At 37.0% G+C, this 14,703-nt stretch overlaps 1 protein-coding gene across 2 annotated transcripts in view; it reads right to left on the reverse strand.

Moving 5' to 3' along the window:
- The window catches only part of CEP135 (centrosomal protein 135), a 31,290-nt gene extending 16,677 nt beyond the window's left edge, over positions 1–14,613 (reverse strand). The window contains exons 1-16 of one of the 2 annotated variants that reach the window (XM_082758625.1): positions 14,562–14,613; positions 13,371–13,492; positions 12,016–12,180; positions 11,247–11,437; positions 10,586–10,753; positions 9,932–10,073; positions 8,298–8,382; positions 8,013–8,141; positions 5,979–6,194; positions 5,399–5,464; positions 4,259–4,409; positions 3,115–3,308; positions 2,485–2,628; positions 1,778–1,921; positions 1,043–1,120; positions 734–885 (exon numbers count right to left, since the gene is read on the reverse strand). In XM_082758625.1, coding sequence (XP_082614751.1) covers positions 734–885; positions 1,043–1,120; positions 1,778–1,921; positions 2,485–2,628; positions 3,115–3,308; positions 4,259–4,409; positions 5,399–5,464; positions 5,979–6,194; positions 8,013–8,141; positions 8,298–8,382; positions 9,932–10,073; positions 10,586–10,753; positions 11,247–11,437; positions 12,016–12,128 — 1,973 coding nt within the window. In that variant the 5' untranslated portion in view covers positions 12,129–12,180; positions 13,371–13,492; positions 14,562–14,613. Of the gene's footprint in view, positions 1–733; positions 886–1,042; positions 1,121–1,777; positions 1,922–2,484; positions 2,629–3,114; positions 3,309–4,258; positions 4,410–5,398; positions 5,465–5,978; positions 6,195–8,012; positions 8,142–8,297; positions 8,383–9,931; positions 10,074–10,585; positions 10,754–11,246; positions 11,438–12,015; positions 12,181–13,370; positions 13,493–14,561 lie in introns of those variants that run through there. The other variant, XM_082758626.1, reaches the window with a different exon arrangement.
- Positions 14,614–14,703: the final 90 nt, after the last annotated feature.

Genomic DNA, 14,703 nt, shown 5'->3' on the forward strand with positions numbered 1-14,703 from the left:
CCACATTTACCTGATGGGAGCTCTAAAACAACTTTAAGGGTCAGCATTGAGTCTGCAAGTTTAAATAGGCCTTAAAAATACATGGGTATACTTAATCCTACACTTCAAGTGGGTCAAATCCCTGCAGACTGGGCCTACGGATCTTAAGATGCCAACTTGCAGAACTGTAGTATATTTGTAATAGTGCTAGCATATGACAGAGGCTGACAAAAGAAAACAGCTCAAACGAGATGTCATTACAGACTGGCTCTCCATGAACCACTCAACTGTCAAGTATCAATAATGCTTGGCATAAAATCTGCAGTATTATTGACACCTCTGTAAAACGAGCACAATTTGATCCCACTGCTGCAGTTTGAAGGCATCTGTCTTCATTTTAGCAAACAGTATTTGAAAGTCCTTTTAGAAATTTTCTGTTCTGCTACATTCATAAGCAGATATACGGTTGTTGGAGGAAACAGTTCAAGGAGAAATTTTTCATTCACTGCTAGCCACAAAAAGCAGCAATGTATCTGGTCATCAAATATGTCCAGAAGGAGTTCACTGTGAAAGCTACCACAGCACTTTCCTTACTCCAATTTACATTTCCTTAAGACAAAAACAGTACCAAGGTGTATATATATAAAAGTATTTTATAGTCTTTCCCAACAACTCATCTCTGCTATATGTTCATTGAAGAAACAAAATAATGTTACCATCTGTGAAAGAAAATTACATTTTGCATTAGACTTACTGAAGTGAGCAAAGCTCAGCTTTAAATTGAGAAGAATCATCAGACGTCTGGGCAAGTTTATTGGACTTCAATTTCAATTCATTTTCCAAAGAGTTTATTCTTTCTTTCAGTATAGAGATTGTACTCTTTAGTTCACACCTTTCCAATTCAAACTACAATTAAAAAAAGGCATGTTATTATTTAAGGAAACTATCACAACTTGGTTTTTAAATAAAACTAAATTGAACAGAGCTAGCAAAATTAATTGCTTGAAATGTCTATCCTATTCTAGAATAAAGGCTTGCTTGGTTAAAAAAAAAATGTACTTACTTCATGAATATTATTTTCCAGTTCTGAAATATCATGCTGCATCTTTGATTTTTCAAGGTTAGCTGTTTCTTGCTGAATCTGAGGTAGAAACATGGGACTACATGTAATAAGATACATTATGTTTAAATGTAAAAATCTATAAGAAAACACTACTCTACTTCTGAGATGCATAACCTAATGCAAAGTTCTCTATAAAACCAGAGAGCAATAGCTGAAAATACACTGCTCCAGTTCAATATACATATAAACAATAATAATAATTAAAAAAAAAAAGAATCAGAGTTCTGTTAAAGGAAGCATATCTTTATATTTGGTACCAATTGAATTAATACTCGTGAGCTTCTGCAGAAAGATTACAGAGCTACAGGGCAACAGAAAGGGTCACAAGCACATGTAGGTTAGCACTCAAAGAACATCTTCAAAGTAGTACATACACATAAAAATATTCTGTGGTTGGGGCTTCATATCTACACTCTACGCATAAGGAGATGCCATGTTTGCTTGCAGACAGACACTTCAAGCACGTTCCTCTACCCCATCCCCACTTAGCAACTGAGTTTGCCATGATAACTCAGACAACTAACTCACCCAGCTCTCTCAAGTGATTTTGAAATTAGACAAGTTGAAAAGTTACTGAAAAGTGGAACTGACAGCCAGACACAAACACAGCAAAATTTCTAAGTCTTTCCCATATACCACCTTACTGCAAGCAATTTAGCTAAAAAAACAACTTACCTTTATTTTTTCTTTTAGGCTTTCCTTTTCTGCCATTAGTCTTCTAAAGTCAGTCATTGCAACGGCTCTTTCTTCTTCCACATGACTTTGAGAAACTAAATTATGTTTTGCTTCTCTTCTCAGCCTGTTTAATTCACTCTGAGACTTTAAAAAGTTATCGTTGTTAGCGTACATGGATTGCAATTAATACAGTGTAAATGCTGACAGAAAGTTTCAACACTGTTATTACAATAGAAGTACTATTATAGTCCCATTTTTCCCTAGATAACCAAAATCTATTTCGAGTCACACAGTGTCATGACAACTTATGCTGCCAACATACTTGGCATCCCTCTGTTGTTCCAAGTATAAACTAACTTCACTTGTTTTCTCATCATTTAAGCACTACTACTACTACTATTTTTTTCCAGCCTGTATGCTTTCTCATGCATTCTTTTGATTTTTTCTCATTTCTCATTTTTTTCCTCATTTCCAAATGCCAGTAGAAAGTTAGAATGGCTCTTAACTTAATAATGAACACTGGAACGCATGGTTTTATTAACAATTTTAAAAAGTAGGTACATATTTTATTGTTCTTTGTTATTTTCCAGTAGGTCTAGACTCCTCAAGTTCTATTATAGAGTGGATTTTTTTCTTTTTAAACGAGCAGTAGTAAGATAAGTGCTAATCAGTTATTTCAATGCCAGTGATAAAGAATCTCTTCTTACCTGTTCATAAAGAATACTTAATCTGTCCCTTTCTGCAGTCAATAATTTGACATTGGATTGAATTTCTATCATATGTTTTTCAAATCTGTCTAACATGGACTGTAGCTCATCTCTTTCTCTGGTGACCAATCTAAGATCTTCACTCTGCAAAGTGATTAGTAAAATTTAGGTTCAAATATACTAATTAAAATATCTGGATAATTAAGTAATGCAAATAAGAAAGAACTCATACAATTAATAATACACGAAAAGTATAAGCCTAATACATTTTAATTCCCAGCAATGCCAGACTTCTTGTATAACCTAACAATGAGAACTAACTGTTAAAAACAAAAAGCAAACCAGCTAACAATAAGATTTCAAAGTTTTTTTATTTCTTTATCATCTATTTATTTCAAACAAACCGATCAATAATGAATCAATGTTACTGTAAAATGTGAATAGGGAAATAAAAACAAGTTCATTGAAGTTACTCTTGGTTAATTTTTTATGCTAAGAATGTATAATCAGTAAAAACCAAAAAAACGCTACACATTTACTGCTACTGAAAATACATTCAAAAGCTCCCTTAATAAATCTACAATGTATCTGTGTTATTTTTCCAGCCTGTGTTGACAATAAAAAGATTACCTTCTCTGGAGTCCTACGGCTTGGGCTAGGCCTTCGTTTTATCATTTTCTGAAGGTATTCTAATTCTCGCTTATAATAATCTCTGTCATCTTCTAAAGTTTTTACAAACGCATCCAGACGAGAAGGAGATTTGTCTCCCAAGGCTATCCCATATTCTAATCTCATTCTTTCTATTTCTAGGACAAGTTCGCGTTCTGCAGAAACAGAAATAAAAACAACTGTATAGGAACCATAAGAATTTCACCAGAAACATTTGCATTTGGAAGGGAGTAAACCCAGCAGCTGCCTAAGCACAAGATCTGCTGAAAAGTCCTGGCTCACTGCTGTCTACACACAGGTCAGTAGTTTGCTTTGCAACCAATTGAGATCTAACGGTACAGTGGAGCTGTGTCTGTAGATGCAGACTGAGGGATGTGATTATTCCCTTTTACTTAGGGTTCATTAGATCACATTTATGATATTGTATCCAGTTTTGTATCCCTAGTACAAGAAAGATGTTGAGTGAGTCCAAGCTAGTCCTAGGAGCAGAATACTTGCCCTGTTAAGGAATAGCTGAAGGAACTGGGCTTGTTCTAACTAGAAAAAAGAGACAGCTCATGGGGGACCTAAGAGCAGCATGAGAGGTGTTTATAGATAAGATGGAGCCATTTTCTTCACTGATGTGCATAGTGGGTAAATGAGAAACAATGGTGATAAATTGCTGCAGGAAATAGAAGGAAAACATTTTTACTCTGAGCATAATAAACATTGTAATGGGTTGCCTAGAGAGACTGAGATATCCACATCCTTGGAGGTTTTTAAATTAAAACTGGAAAAAGCTCTTGAACGCAGTCTGAAGTCATTCACTCAAAGAGTGAATAAAAACAGTTTGGGATGAAATAAATTATTTCGTAAGAAACTGCCATATTATTGTTATTAGGATGTCAAGTGGGATCACAATTCAGTTGTGTAAGTTCAACTTTTGGTTCTCAAAAACAGAATGAAAACACGCTTTTGTGACCAAATATTTCACTTAACTTACAATTCAAGAATTTCAGTCTTCTTTTCCGTTGATATATTAGTATTATTAGTCACTCAGTATTATTAACTGCAAGATTTTTTATTTCAAAATTTAAAGGAATATAATTTACATTTGACCATTTACCTTTTATTTCAAAGTTTTCAGTTTTTTCCATCAGTCTTTGTTTCTCTTGTTCAAGCTGATTTACCAGTACTTCCAGATTTTCTTTGTCATCTGTTTTTCCAAAGAGTTCTTCACTCAGCCTCTCGTTCTGTCTACGACACGAGCACAAGTCCTGCAGTAACAAGTATTATTAAAAATAAATAAATAGAAGTGCCAATTGATACATTTGGAAAAAGCTATTTAACATTTTGTTAAGCTTCTGGTATTCAACACTGTGTACTTCTATTTAGCTCACATGTTTTATGCTGTAATATTTGTTAATTTGGCAATCATTCTTTATACTACTGTATGTTAAATCAATGTGAGCCTTACTTCCTACAGTTTGCAAACAGGAATGAAACAAGGAAGATTCACTCTTGCTTAATTCAGCTCGTATTTCAAGAAATAAATTAGGAGCACAGTGAAATGTAAACATGGAAAAAAAGCAGCAACTACAGAAACAAAAACTTTTAAATGGCATTTAGAAACACTGCTGGTGTTAAAACAGATCACAACACTGTATCTCAGTCAACTCAATCTTGCAGCTTAGCAAATGCTGCTTGGTATATATTTCCTACAATTTTGTGCTCAGAGAATATTTTCATATTTTCAAGTTCATTAGAAATACTAAAACAACACACGATATGCAACTAATACACAACCTGCTATATGCTGATAAGAGTTTGGTAATGCTGTTATTTTTCATCTGGGCTACTAAACTTTGTTTCTATGTATGCAAGTTGTGCATAATTATTCACATGCTGGTGAAGAGCCAAAGTAGTTCCTCCATCCTCTGGGATGTCATTGTTAGTTTGTGGTAAAAATGGTTATGTCAAGGAAGGTACAACTGTGGATATCAGAAATATTACTAGCAAAAGGTATAATAAGGTCACAGTGAAGCATAGTGTCTATAGAGCTTTCTTTAAGCTTATTTTTGAAACAATGTGATGTAGCTTCTTTAGCTCTTACATTTTTTACACTAGTTTAAGAGAATTTGAGGATACCATGAAAGTTTTCCTTAAACAAGGCATTGGTGAATTTTATAACATATGAGAGAAACATGGATTACAGAATGATAAAAACACTACAAAGAATGCTTGAATAGAAAATATTTTTACTTACTGATTTAAGCCTTGCTATTGTTTCTTCAAGATCCTGTATTTCACCATCTTTTCTTTCAATTTCTTTCTACAAACCAAAATTAATTTTTACGTTAAAAGTTGCATATCCAAAATAACAATTCCTTTGTTATAAAAAATAAGCAAATGGATCTTTTTAAGAAATAAAGTATTATTATCTCCTTGTAATCTGCCAAAATTTATGTTTACATATCCACTAAAGCTCCTATAAATGGAAATTACATAAAACTTGCAGCATACACACTCATTTTGAGCACAACTAATAAATGAATTGTTGCATGACTCTTCTTAGAAGAACAGAACACCCTCCAAACACAGGCATCACTCTTGCATATGTCTGTTACTTATCAATAGTTTAAGGTATCTCAGAATTTTGTTTCATACTGAACTAACAGAAGAAGGAAGACAGACTGCCTCTTAACTGAACTAATCTCACCCAATACAGTAACGAGAAAAAATTGCTGTGATTAATCTTCCTTTAGCCAATAGGTAACTCATTGCAATTAAAAAAAGGTAACCTGAATGCTAAGCAGATCCTACTCTTGTAAAACATCATTGATTACCTTTGCTTCTCCTATTTCTTTATCTGCAGTCTCAAGTACAATTTCCTTGTGTCTTTCCAACTGCTGTGCCAAATGGTCTATTTCATTCAGTTCTTGACACAGTTCTTCATTTTTATTGCTTAAGTGCACAACCTCACTAGTCACATTTTGTTTAGTGTCCAAGAGGTCTTGGATTCTATTTTCAAGTTCTTTGTTTGTTTGCTGAAGATATTCAACCTAAAAGATATTTTTCATTAAAATGTTAATGTGTTGTTAAAAATAGACGGCAAAAGCTCCTCCCAGTCCTCTGAAATACAGTATTTCTATATCCACGGTATAAAAAGGATATCCTGTTAAAAATGACTAGATTTTCTATTCTTATAAATTAATAAATATCAACATGAAAAGAATATGATTTTACAGGTGTGCAAGGCGAAGGAATTCATTACTATACTGTTCTCTACATAGGTTCCAAACCCTGAATTTTATTCTAAAAACAAAGCACTAAAAAGCAGAGATCCGTATAGAAACCTGTCTTGTGCATCAGTCTGGTAGATACAGGGCACTTAATGTTTCCCTTAATTTCACAAGATGTGAAGACAGTTTCTGCTGTCCAGCTTTCCAGTATATTTGCTAGGCTTAAATTCGCTGTCACTCCTTCACAAAAATGAAGCTTTACAGATCAGATTCCCCAAATCTAGCTTGCCTCCAACACAGGTCTGCACCTTAAACACATTTCCAGAAATCCTGCTCTAGAGACATTGTTTCTCCCAGTATACCTTTCCCTGCAAGTACAGGGAAGAGAGGCAGAGGCATAGAGAAGGAAAAAAAAAAAAAAAAAAACCAACAAACACATATAAACACTAAATTACACTATGTGGGGAAATGGGAGCCTGAAGTACCTTGAAAAACATAACAGAAGTGCTGCGCTTCCATCTCCACACAACTTTCCTCAAAACTCCAGAAAGTTTCTCCCGAAAGAAAGTGTTGCTGTAGGCCCAGAAGACAGCCTGAGCACTCCCATAGCCATAAATGCTACTATGCAGAGATATCCATCTGTTTGTACTCAGAGAATAAAAGTGGTCTGTTGGCACTGAGCCTGAACAAACAGCCTCAATGGCCCAAAATCAGCTCTGTGAAGCTCTGGAAACACTGCATATACACCTGGGCTCACTCTTGGTACAATCAATATGTCATCAGCACAACTCACTAATTCAGTATCACTTTCCTGCTTTGGCAGGGGGTTGGACCTAATGATCTCTTGAGGTCCCTTCCAACCCCTACAGTTCTGTGATTCTGTGAATACAGCAGTACTGCTTCCAAGTCATTGCTCTTACCATATTTTTGCAGCACTGCTAATAAGCTCTGCAGCCTGGCTCTGCGTGCCACTGTACATCACATACAAACAGTATACAAATGGTATACGGATGGTATAAATCCAGAGATGGACTATACTTGATCTATATTCCTGCCTGCCTTGTATTTGTTTTGGAAATTCTCATTTTGAGACCAATATCAAATGCATGCCAATACACACATTAAACACAAACATCTTTATTTTAAGCTTATCCTTTCCTTGCAAGTCTATGTTGGAGTAAAGGTGAGGACCATTTGAATTAAAGATGATTCCTTGCTACTCAATGAGATTATTTGCAGGAATACTCCTCTTCATAAGTAAGTATTACCAATCTTAGTTCCTAAAAACATAAATGGCACATGCAAAATATGTTTCTGAAAAAAATAAGAACTTTTAAACTTTGCCAAAACAGTGTAATAAACAAACGTCCTGAATACTCTCAGATTAACATTACTATATGCAGATGTGAGTTCATAGAATTATTTACAAAAAAACACAGGCTTTTAAAACAAGAAATGAAATTTATTTAGAGAAGGAAGACTACCACCTGAAAAATAACACAAGCTAAATTGGTTGATTTTATACCTAAGAGTGATTTTTTAAAAAAATGACCTAAAAGTTGTTGGGCTTTGTTGTTTTCTTTTAGACTGCTTGTATTTTGTGAAGTTTTGACTAATCAACAGTAATTAATATATTACCTGCAAATTTAAATGGGCAATAAGCTTCTCATTACTTTTACTTCTCGATTCCAGAGATATAACCTCATGAGAACGACCACCATCCAATGCTAGCATTAGGCGTTCTATTTCTTTGTCTCTAAGCTCAACCTTCAAGGAAAAAAGAATAGCTCAATTTATGCAAGTTATAACAGTTGTATTTCACAACCCCTACAATGCTTTAACAATGATGTTAAAATAAAATCAATGTCATTTAAAGGGCTACCACAGCCAAATAATTATTAAAAAACACAACTGTAAACATACCTGCTTACTGTAGTTTTTCATTCCACTTTCAGATATCTCCAGTTTTTCCTGTAGCTCTGTTACTTCTAACTGAAGTTCATGAATTCTGAAATGTAGCAATATACTGTTTGTGTGGATTCACGGAAGAATCATACACACACACAAATTCAATACTAGTATTTTCTCTTTGCTCCTGAATGGAAAAATTTCACTAAAAGAAAACAAAACAAAAAAATAGGAGGAAATTCTTCACTCAAAGGGTGGTGAGGCGCTAGAACAGGTTGCCCAGAGGCTGTGGATGCCCCATGCCTGGAGGTGTTCAAGGTGAGGTTGGATGAGGCCCTGGGCAACCTGGTCTGGTGGGTGGCATCCCTGCCCATGGCAGGGGCTTGGAACTGGATAGTCTTTAAGGTCCCTTCCAACCCGATCCATTCTATGGTTCTATGAAAACAGTTTTGTTGATTTAAAATGTTAATTCTGAAGCTGTTGTTTGAGACGCTGTGGCAGGTTGAACTTGCTTGGCTGTCAGACCCCCAACCAGTTCTTCTGTCACTCCCCCTCCTGAACAGGATAGGGGGAGAAAATAAGATGAAAATAAAAGGTCATGGGTTGAAATAAAGGCAGGCCCATTGCTCATCAATTATTGCAAAACAGACTCACCTTGGGGAAGATTAAATTAATTTACTATGAATCAAAATAGAGTAGGATGATGAAAAACAAAGACAAACCAAAAGCACTTCCTCCTACCACCACTTCTTCCTAGGCTCAATTTCACTCCTTCATTCCTGACTATTCTACTTCCTCCCATACTCAGGCAGTTTAAAAATGGGGGATGCGGTCAGTTCACAACAGTCTCTGGAGCTCCTTCCTCATCACACTTTTCTGCTGCTCTGGCATGATGACCCTTCTATGGGATACCACTTTTCAAAACCTGCTCCAGCGTGGGTTCCTCTTCATGAACCACAAGTCCTGCCAGGAGTCTGCTCCTGTGTGGGCTCTCCCTCCACAGGCTGCAGCTTTCTTCAGGGCATATCCACCTGCTCTGGTGTTGTGTCCTCCATGGGCTAACACCATGAATATCTGCTCCAGTGGGCAACAGGAGGACAGCCTGCTCCACCGTGGTCTTCTCCATGGACTTTAGAGGAATCTCTGCTTTCCCCTCCTTATTCACTGACCTTGGTGTCAGGATAGTTTCTCACATTCTTCTCACTACTCTCTCTAACAGCCACTGTGATTTTTTTTAACCTGTTCTTGAATATATTCTCACAGAAACACCATTAAGTTGGCTGGTGGGCTCAGCTTTGGCCAGAAGTGGGTCCATTTTGCAGCCAGTTTGCTCCTATAAAAAACATTACATCTGGCTTTTTTCCAAGATCCCTCATTTAAAATTCAGTATAAGAGTAGAACTAGCATAGAAATTTAAGAGAAAGCCTTTATGGAAATAAGTAGTTTATTAAATATCCTTGCAAATTCACCACAGGCAGCACAGTCAATCACTAAGCACAAATCCTGGTCAAGAACTATAGTGTTACTAAAATATCTTGAAATACCATTTTTTTCCCCAGACAGAATTTTAAATGCAGAAAGGGATGCAGAAATCACAGCAGCACGTATTTCATGTTTATGCTTCAAGACTGAAAAATTCTTTAGCTCACCGATTATCTGCCACCTGAAGAAGGTCTGCGATGTAAGGATCCTCTGGCTGAGGAACTGGGTAGGCACTAACGCCCGATGGGGGGACGGGTTGGTCTATCTGCATGCGCTGACGCCTGAATGGAATGTTTCTTTTTCTGCCACCTTAAAAAGCCCAAACCCAGAAGCCTATTACTTGAAGTTCAGAAGGGAGTCTTCTCCTTTTATACTAAATGAAATGTCATATATATTCCACTGCTTCTGAACTGGCACAATGCAAAACTGTAACCTTTATTGTAATAAGCTGATGAAATTTGTACATTGGAGACAACACAACTCTTGCAGGTTAGTATCAGTTTTGCCAAAATTCAGTTTTGAAATAAGGAAACATGCAAAGTCTGCTATAGGTAATCTTCCCCAGTGTGTAAGTCCCTGAATTCTCTACAGCTCAAACTTCTTGAATCTGTTGCTGATTTACCTTTCCTCCAGACTAGACAATAACTAAAAGCATTAAGGACCTTTTACAAGAATTATACAAAGAAAGACTTTGACTCTAAAAAAAAAAAAAAAGAAACACTTAGCAACACAGAGAAAAGCAAGAAGACAGAGAACAGGAAAAGTAAGGAAAGAAAGACAGGAACAGGTTTATTGACAAAAGAGGGAATATTTACACTCACCAGGTGTTTGCACCACTGCTTGCAGATTCTTTTCCTGAAGCTGCTGAATTTTTTCAGTCTTGGACTTGTTCTCTTTTTCCAGACTTCTAATTTTATGCACATACTGGTTATTCAGAAATCTTAAGTCAGCTGCTTCGTGTTCAACCCTCCTTAAGTTGGCTTTCAAGTCTTTAAAGGAGGGAAAGAGCAATTTTATGTTTCTTGTTCATTATTATTTTTCCTAGTAGCACCAAAATAGGTATTAAAACTAAGCTTATATTCTTTTTCTATAACATGAAGTTTCCAAATACTCACTCACATGTTTATGTATATATATAAACACAAATATGTTTAAACATACAAAAACCCTTTGTAGAATAAAAGCAAATTTAACAACAGTATTTATTTACTTTAAATTAAGAAGTAGCATTTCAAAGTAGGAAAGCATATATTCAAACGTTCTAACAGTTTCATGTTTGATTAAAACAATGATTTGCTGGACCCCAGAAGCTTTTTAATTACAAAAGAAATATCTGCATACGAGCCTTAATTCATTAAAAGCACTAGAGTCAATGACCACTCACAAGCATAAGAACAGATATGTGAATCTGCAGATTTGTCCACAATTTTATTTTGACACTGATGGATTAGAAAAAGTATCTTTTTTTATTATTGTTATTACCTTTAACATGACGATCAGATTGCTCTTTCAGTTTTAGTATTTCCAAATGTAGTTCATTATTTTCCCTGGTAAGTTTAGCATTCTCTGTCTTATAAGGTTCTAAAATAGCATCATAATTGCTGAACTCTTTTTCGATTTTTCCAGCAGATAATTTTGCACTGCGCAGGCTCTCTGTTGTACGAACAAGATCACTAGAATCAAGGAGCATCGGACATGTTAGGAGTGTTTTCAGCCTTTAAACCGCAGATTCAAATATTCATTAGGAGCTTAGAAACAAAACCTGTTGCCCAAGACCACTGTAAAGCACTGGTCTTAGGCAACACGGTTCTTAAGCGTAGAACAAATGGGTTCCAAGAAAGGCAAATAAAACATTCATGTAAGAAAAACTGGAAGATCATCCACTAGGAAAGAATAGGACAAATATAAAAAATAAAGCTATGGAGAAAGCCTATCAGGAGTTTACATCTGATAATTCAATAAACTCTCTGTATATCGTAGCACTTCTACCACAGAAGAAAGCAATAGTCAAGAATAAAAATGATCAGAAGGTTACTAGTATTTTTATACTGTTGAGATAACTACAGAGATTATCAGTAAGTAGCTACAAAAATTTCTGTGAACATCAAATTCAGGGATTGAGTCTACACCTATCTGCTAGACACTAGAATGAGACAGTCTTTAGATAGAACATTTTCCCTCATGTCAAAAATTAAACAATGCTTCCTATATGATTATGACTTTTTTCTTTTTATAGTCTCCTTTTGAATACCTAAAAAGCTTTTCCACCAAAGGTAAGCTCTCCAGTCCCAGTGGCTGTCGATAGCCCAGCTGATCTAGACGTTTCCTGAGATTAACGAACTTCCTCTCTGCTGCTGTAGTCATTGTGAACACACCTCCAAAGTGGCTTTTCTAACACCCAGGAAAAACAGACCACCTGTAAAACATCGTCTGTTACAATATTTCTTCTTTAAAGCAGGAATAATGCAGAAAAAATAATGGAAAAGTAATTTATTGCATAGGAAATACAGCATATAAGCATGTTCTGAAAATTTAGGTAAACCAAAACAGAATCACTGGGCATCTAAAACACTATATTGATAACACTAATATTGATATCTTTCTTTTAAAATTAATATTTGCCATGGCAATTAGTTATCTCTTTTTGAGCATTTCCTAATATCTTAAGAGTCCAAACATGGACTTTCCTTTCCGGAACTGAACTCAGAAAAGATCTTTCCATGGGAAGACTAAGAAGTAGATTCTGATTTTTTGAATCATCATGGCATCTTTTACAATCCAAATTGACACATTACCCCCCCAAAAAAACATATACTACAATTCACAGATCAGAAAGTTGGTTGGTTTTGTTTTTTTGACTGATTAGTTTTTTGTTCATTTGTTTATTATTAATATGATCTAAGAGGGGTCTAGATCAACACTATGGAATCTGAATCCAGAGGAATTTTTTGCCATAGGCATTTGAAGAAGGAAGTAGTTTTACATCGTTAAATACATCTGAATTCAGAGACACTGTAAGAAATGGAAGACAAAAATTGATGCTTCTTAGATGCATGAAAACATCCCCTCAATAGTTAGAAATATTAACTATGTCCATGAAATATCTCCTCTTATGTTTCTTCAGAAGGTTCCTTATTAGCTTATTCTTCACACAGGTGAACACCTGAGCAGCCAAACTGCCAATCAGAGAAAGCATTATTTGCATTTCAAATAAAGGGGAAAGAAAATTGACTTATTTAAAACATGCTGTTTCACAATTCCCCATTTAAAAAAAAATATATTAAACAGCTATAAGTGGGTATTTGAAAATAAAAGTATTAATGAATAATAAAATGAGAAAACATGCAATTTACTCTCATGTGTGAGGCAAAAAAGCAAAATCTCATCATTTCGTAAGAGATTAAGTAGGTCTAGGAGTAGGACAAAATTTGCCAGGTATGCTCAACAAGTGAGAGAAAAATCACCACTCTTAGGAGCATCTGTTCCAAGTGCTACTAAACTGAAGTGACCGAATTCAGGACCTTGAGATATAAAGGAGAAAGAGCAGTGAAAACACCACCTCACTACACATTGTACTGGGATGGTTAGAGGAGGCAGCACACTTACTTCCACTAAGTGGTAACTATCAGTGGGAAGTCATTCTTGTAAATGCTCTTCGTTCTCCTTTGGCAGCCAAAGATTAAACTGAAAGCGATGATCCTGGTTTTTCTGCAACAATGTTGAGCATTCTGTGTAGAATTCAGGAAAGCAGGGACTGTTAGTGTATCTAGATCTAGTCTCACAAATCCATCTTTCTTACTAGAGAAGCAAGCTGATAACTCCTGAGCACATCTTTTCCTTTAGAAGAACCTTATCGGTTGAAAAGATTAATCCAAGTGGTTGGGAAAAAGAAAGCGTTTTTCCATTAATCGCATTAGGAGAGCTTTACAGAAGAAACACAGGAAAGATAAGGCTTGGTAGCAGAAGACATAATATGGTCATGGAGCCACACAGAAGACAGACAAGACTACACAGCTGGCAATGTGACACTAAGAAATTAGCATGGTAAGTTCATATGCTATGAAATTAAATTCTTTATTGGGTCAGCAACACTAACATCAAGAATTATGAACTGGAGTTTCCAGTCTCAGTTCTGGAAAATACCAAAACTCATGAAGACTCTAAAGACGTTTCTGTTGTGAAAGATGTTCGTGAAGAAGTTTGTTCGTGTCATGTAACTATTGCCCACAGAGCTCATTCTGCTACAAAGAGCTAGTTATGGTCATACCCAAGTGAAAAAGGTGCCACAGGGACCAAGCATAGAATCATTAAGGCTGTAAAAGACCTCACCTGGTCCAACCATCCCCCTACCACCAACGTCACCACCAAACCATGTCCACAAGCACCACGTCCAGCCTTTCCCTGAACTCCCCCAGTGACGGTGACTCCACCACCTCCCTGGGCAACCCGTCCCAGTGCCTGACAGCTCTTTCTGAGCAGAAATGTCTCCTCATTGCCAACCTGAACCTCCCGGGGCACAACTTGAAGCCATTCCCTCTGGTCCTGTCACCGGTTACCTGTGAGCAGAGGCCGACCCCCAGCTCCCCACACCTTCCTCTCAGGCAGCTGCAGAGAGCAGTGAGGCCTCCCCTGAGCCTCCTCTCCTCCAGCCCAACCACCCCCAGCTCCCCCAGCCTCTCCTCACAGGACTCGTGCTCCAGGCCCTCCACCAGCCCCGCAGCCCTTCTCTGGACACACTCCAGGGCCCGGATTCCCCGTTCAGGACCTCCCAGCCGCCCCCCCCCCTCCGCCCCGTACCGTTAGGGCCGGGCCGTGCCGGGGCAGCTCCCGGTTTGAAAATGGCGCGCGGAGCACCCGCCGCTTCCGCCCCGTTACCATGGCAACGCGGCACGCGCCGCCGGCCCCGCCAACAGCCGCCCGCCCCGCCCCTTCTCGCGAG

This window comes from Aythya marila (assembly GCF_965140915.1).
Source record: "Aythya marila genome assembly, chromosome: 4".
NCBI classification, from domain to species: domain Eukaryota; kingdom Metazoa; phylum Chordata; class Aves; order Anseriformes; family Anatidae; genus Aythya; species Aythya marila.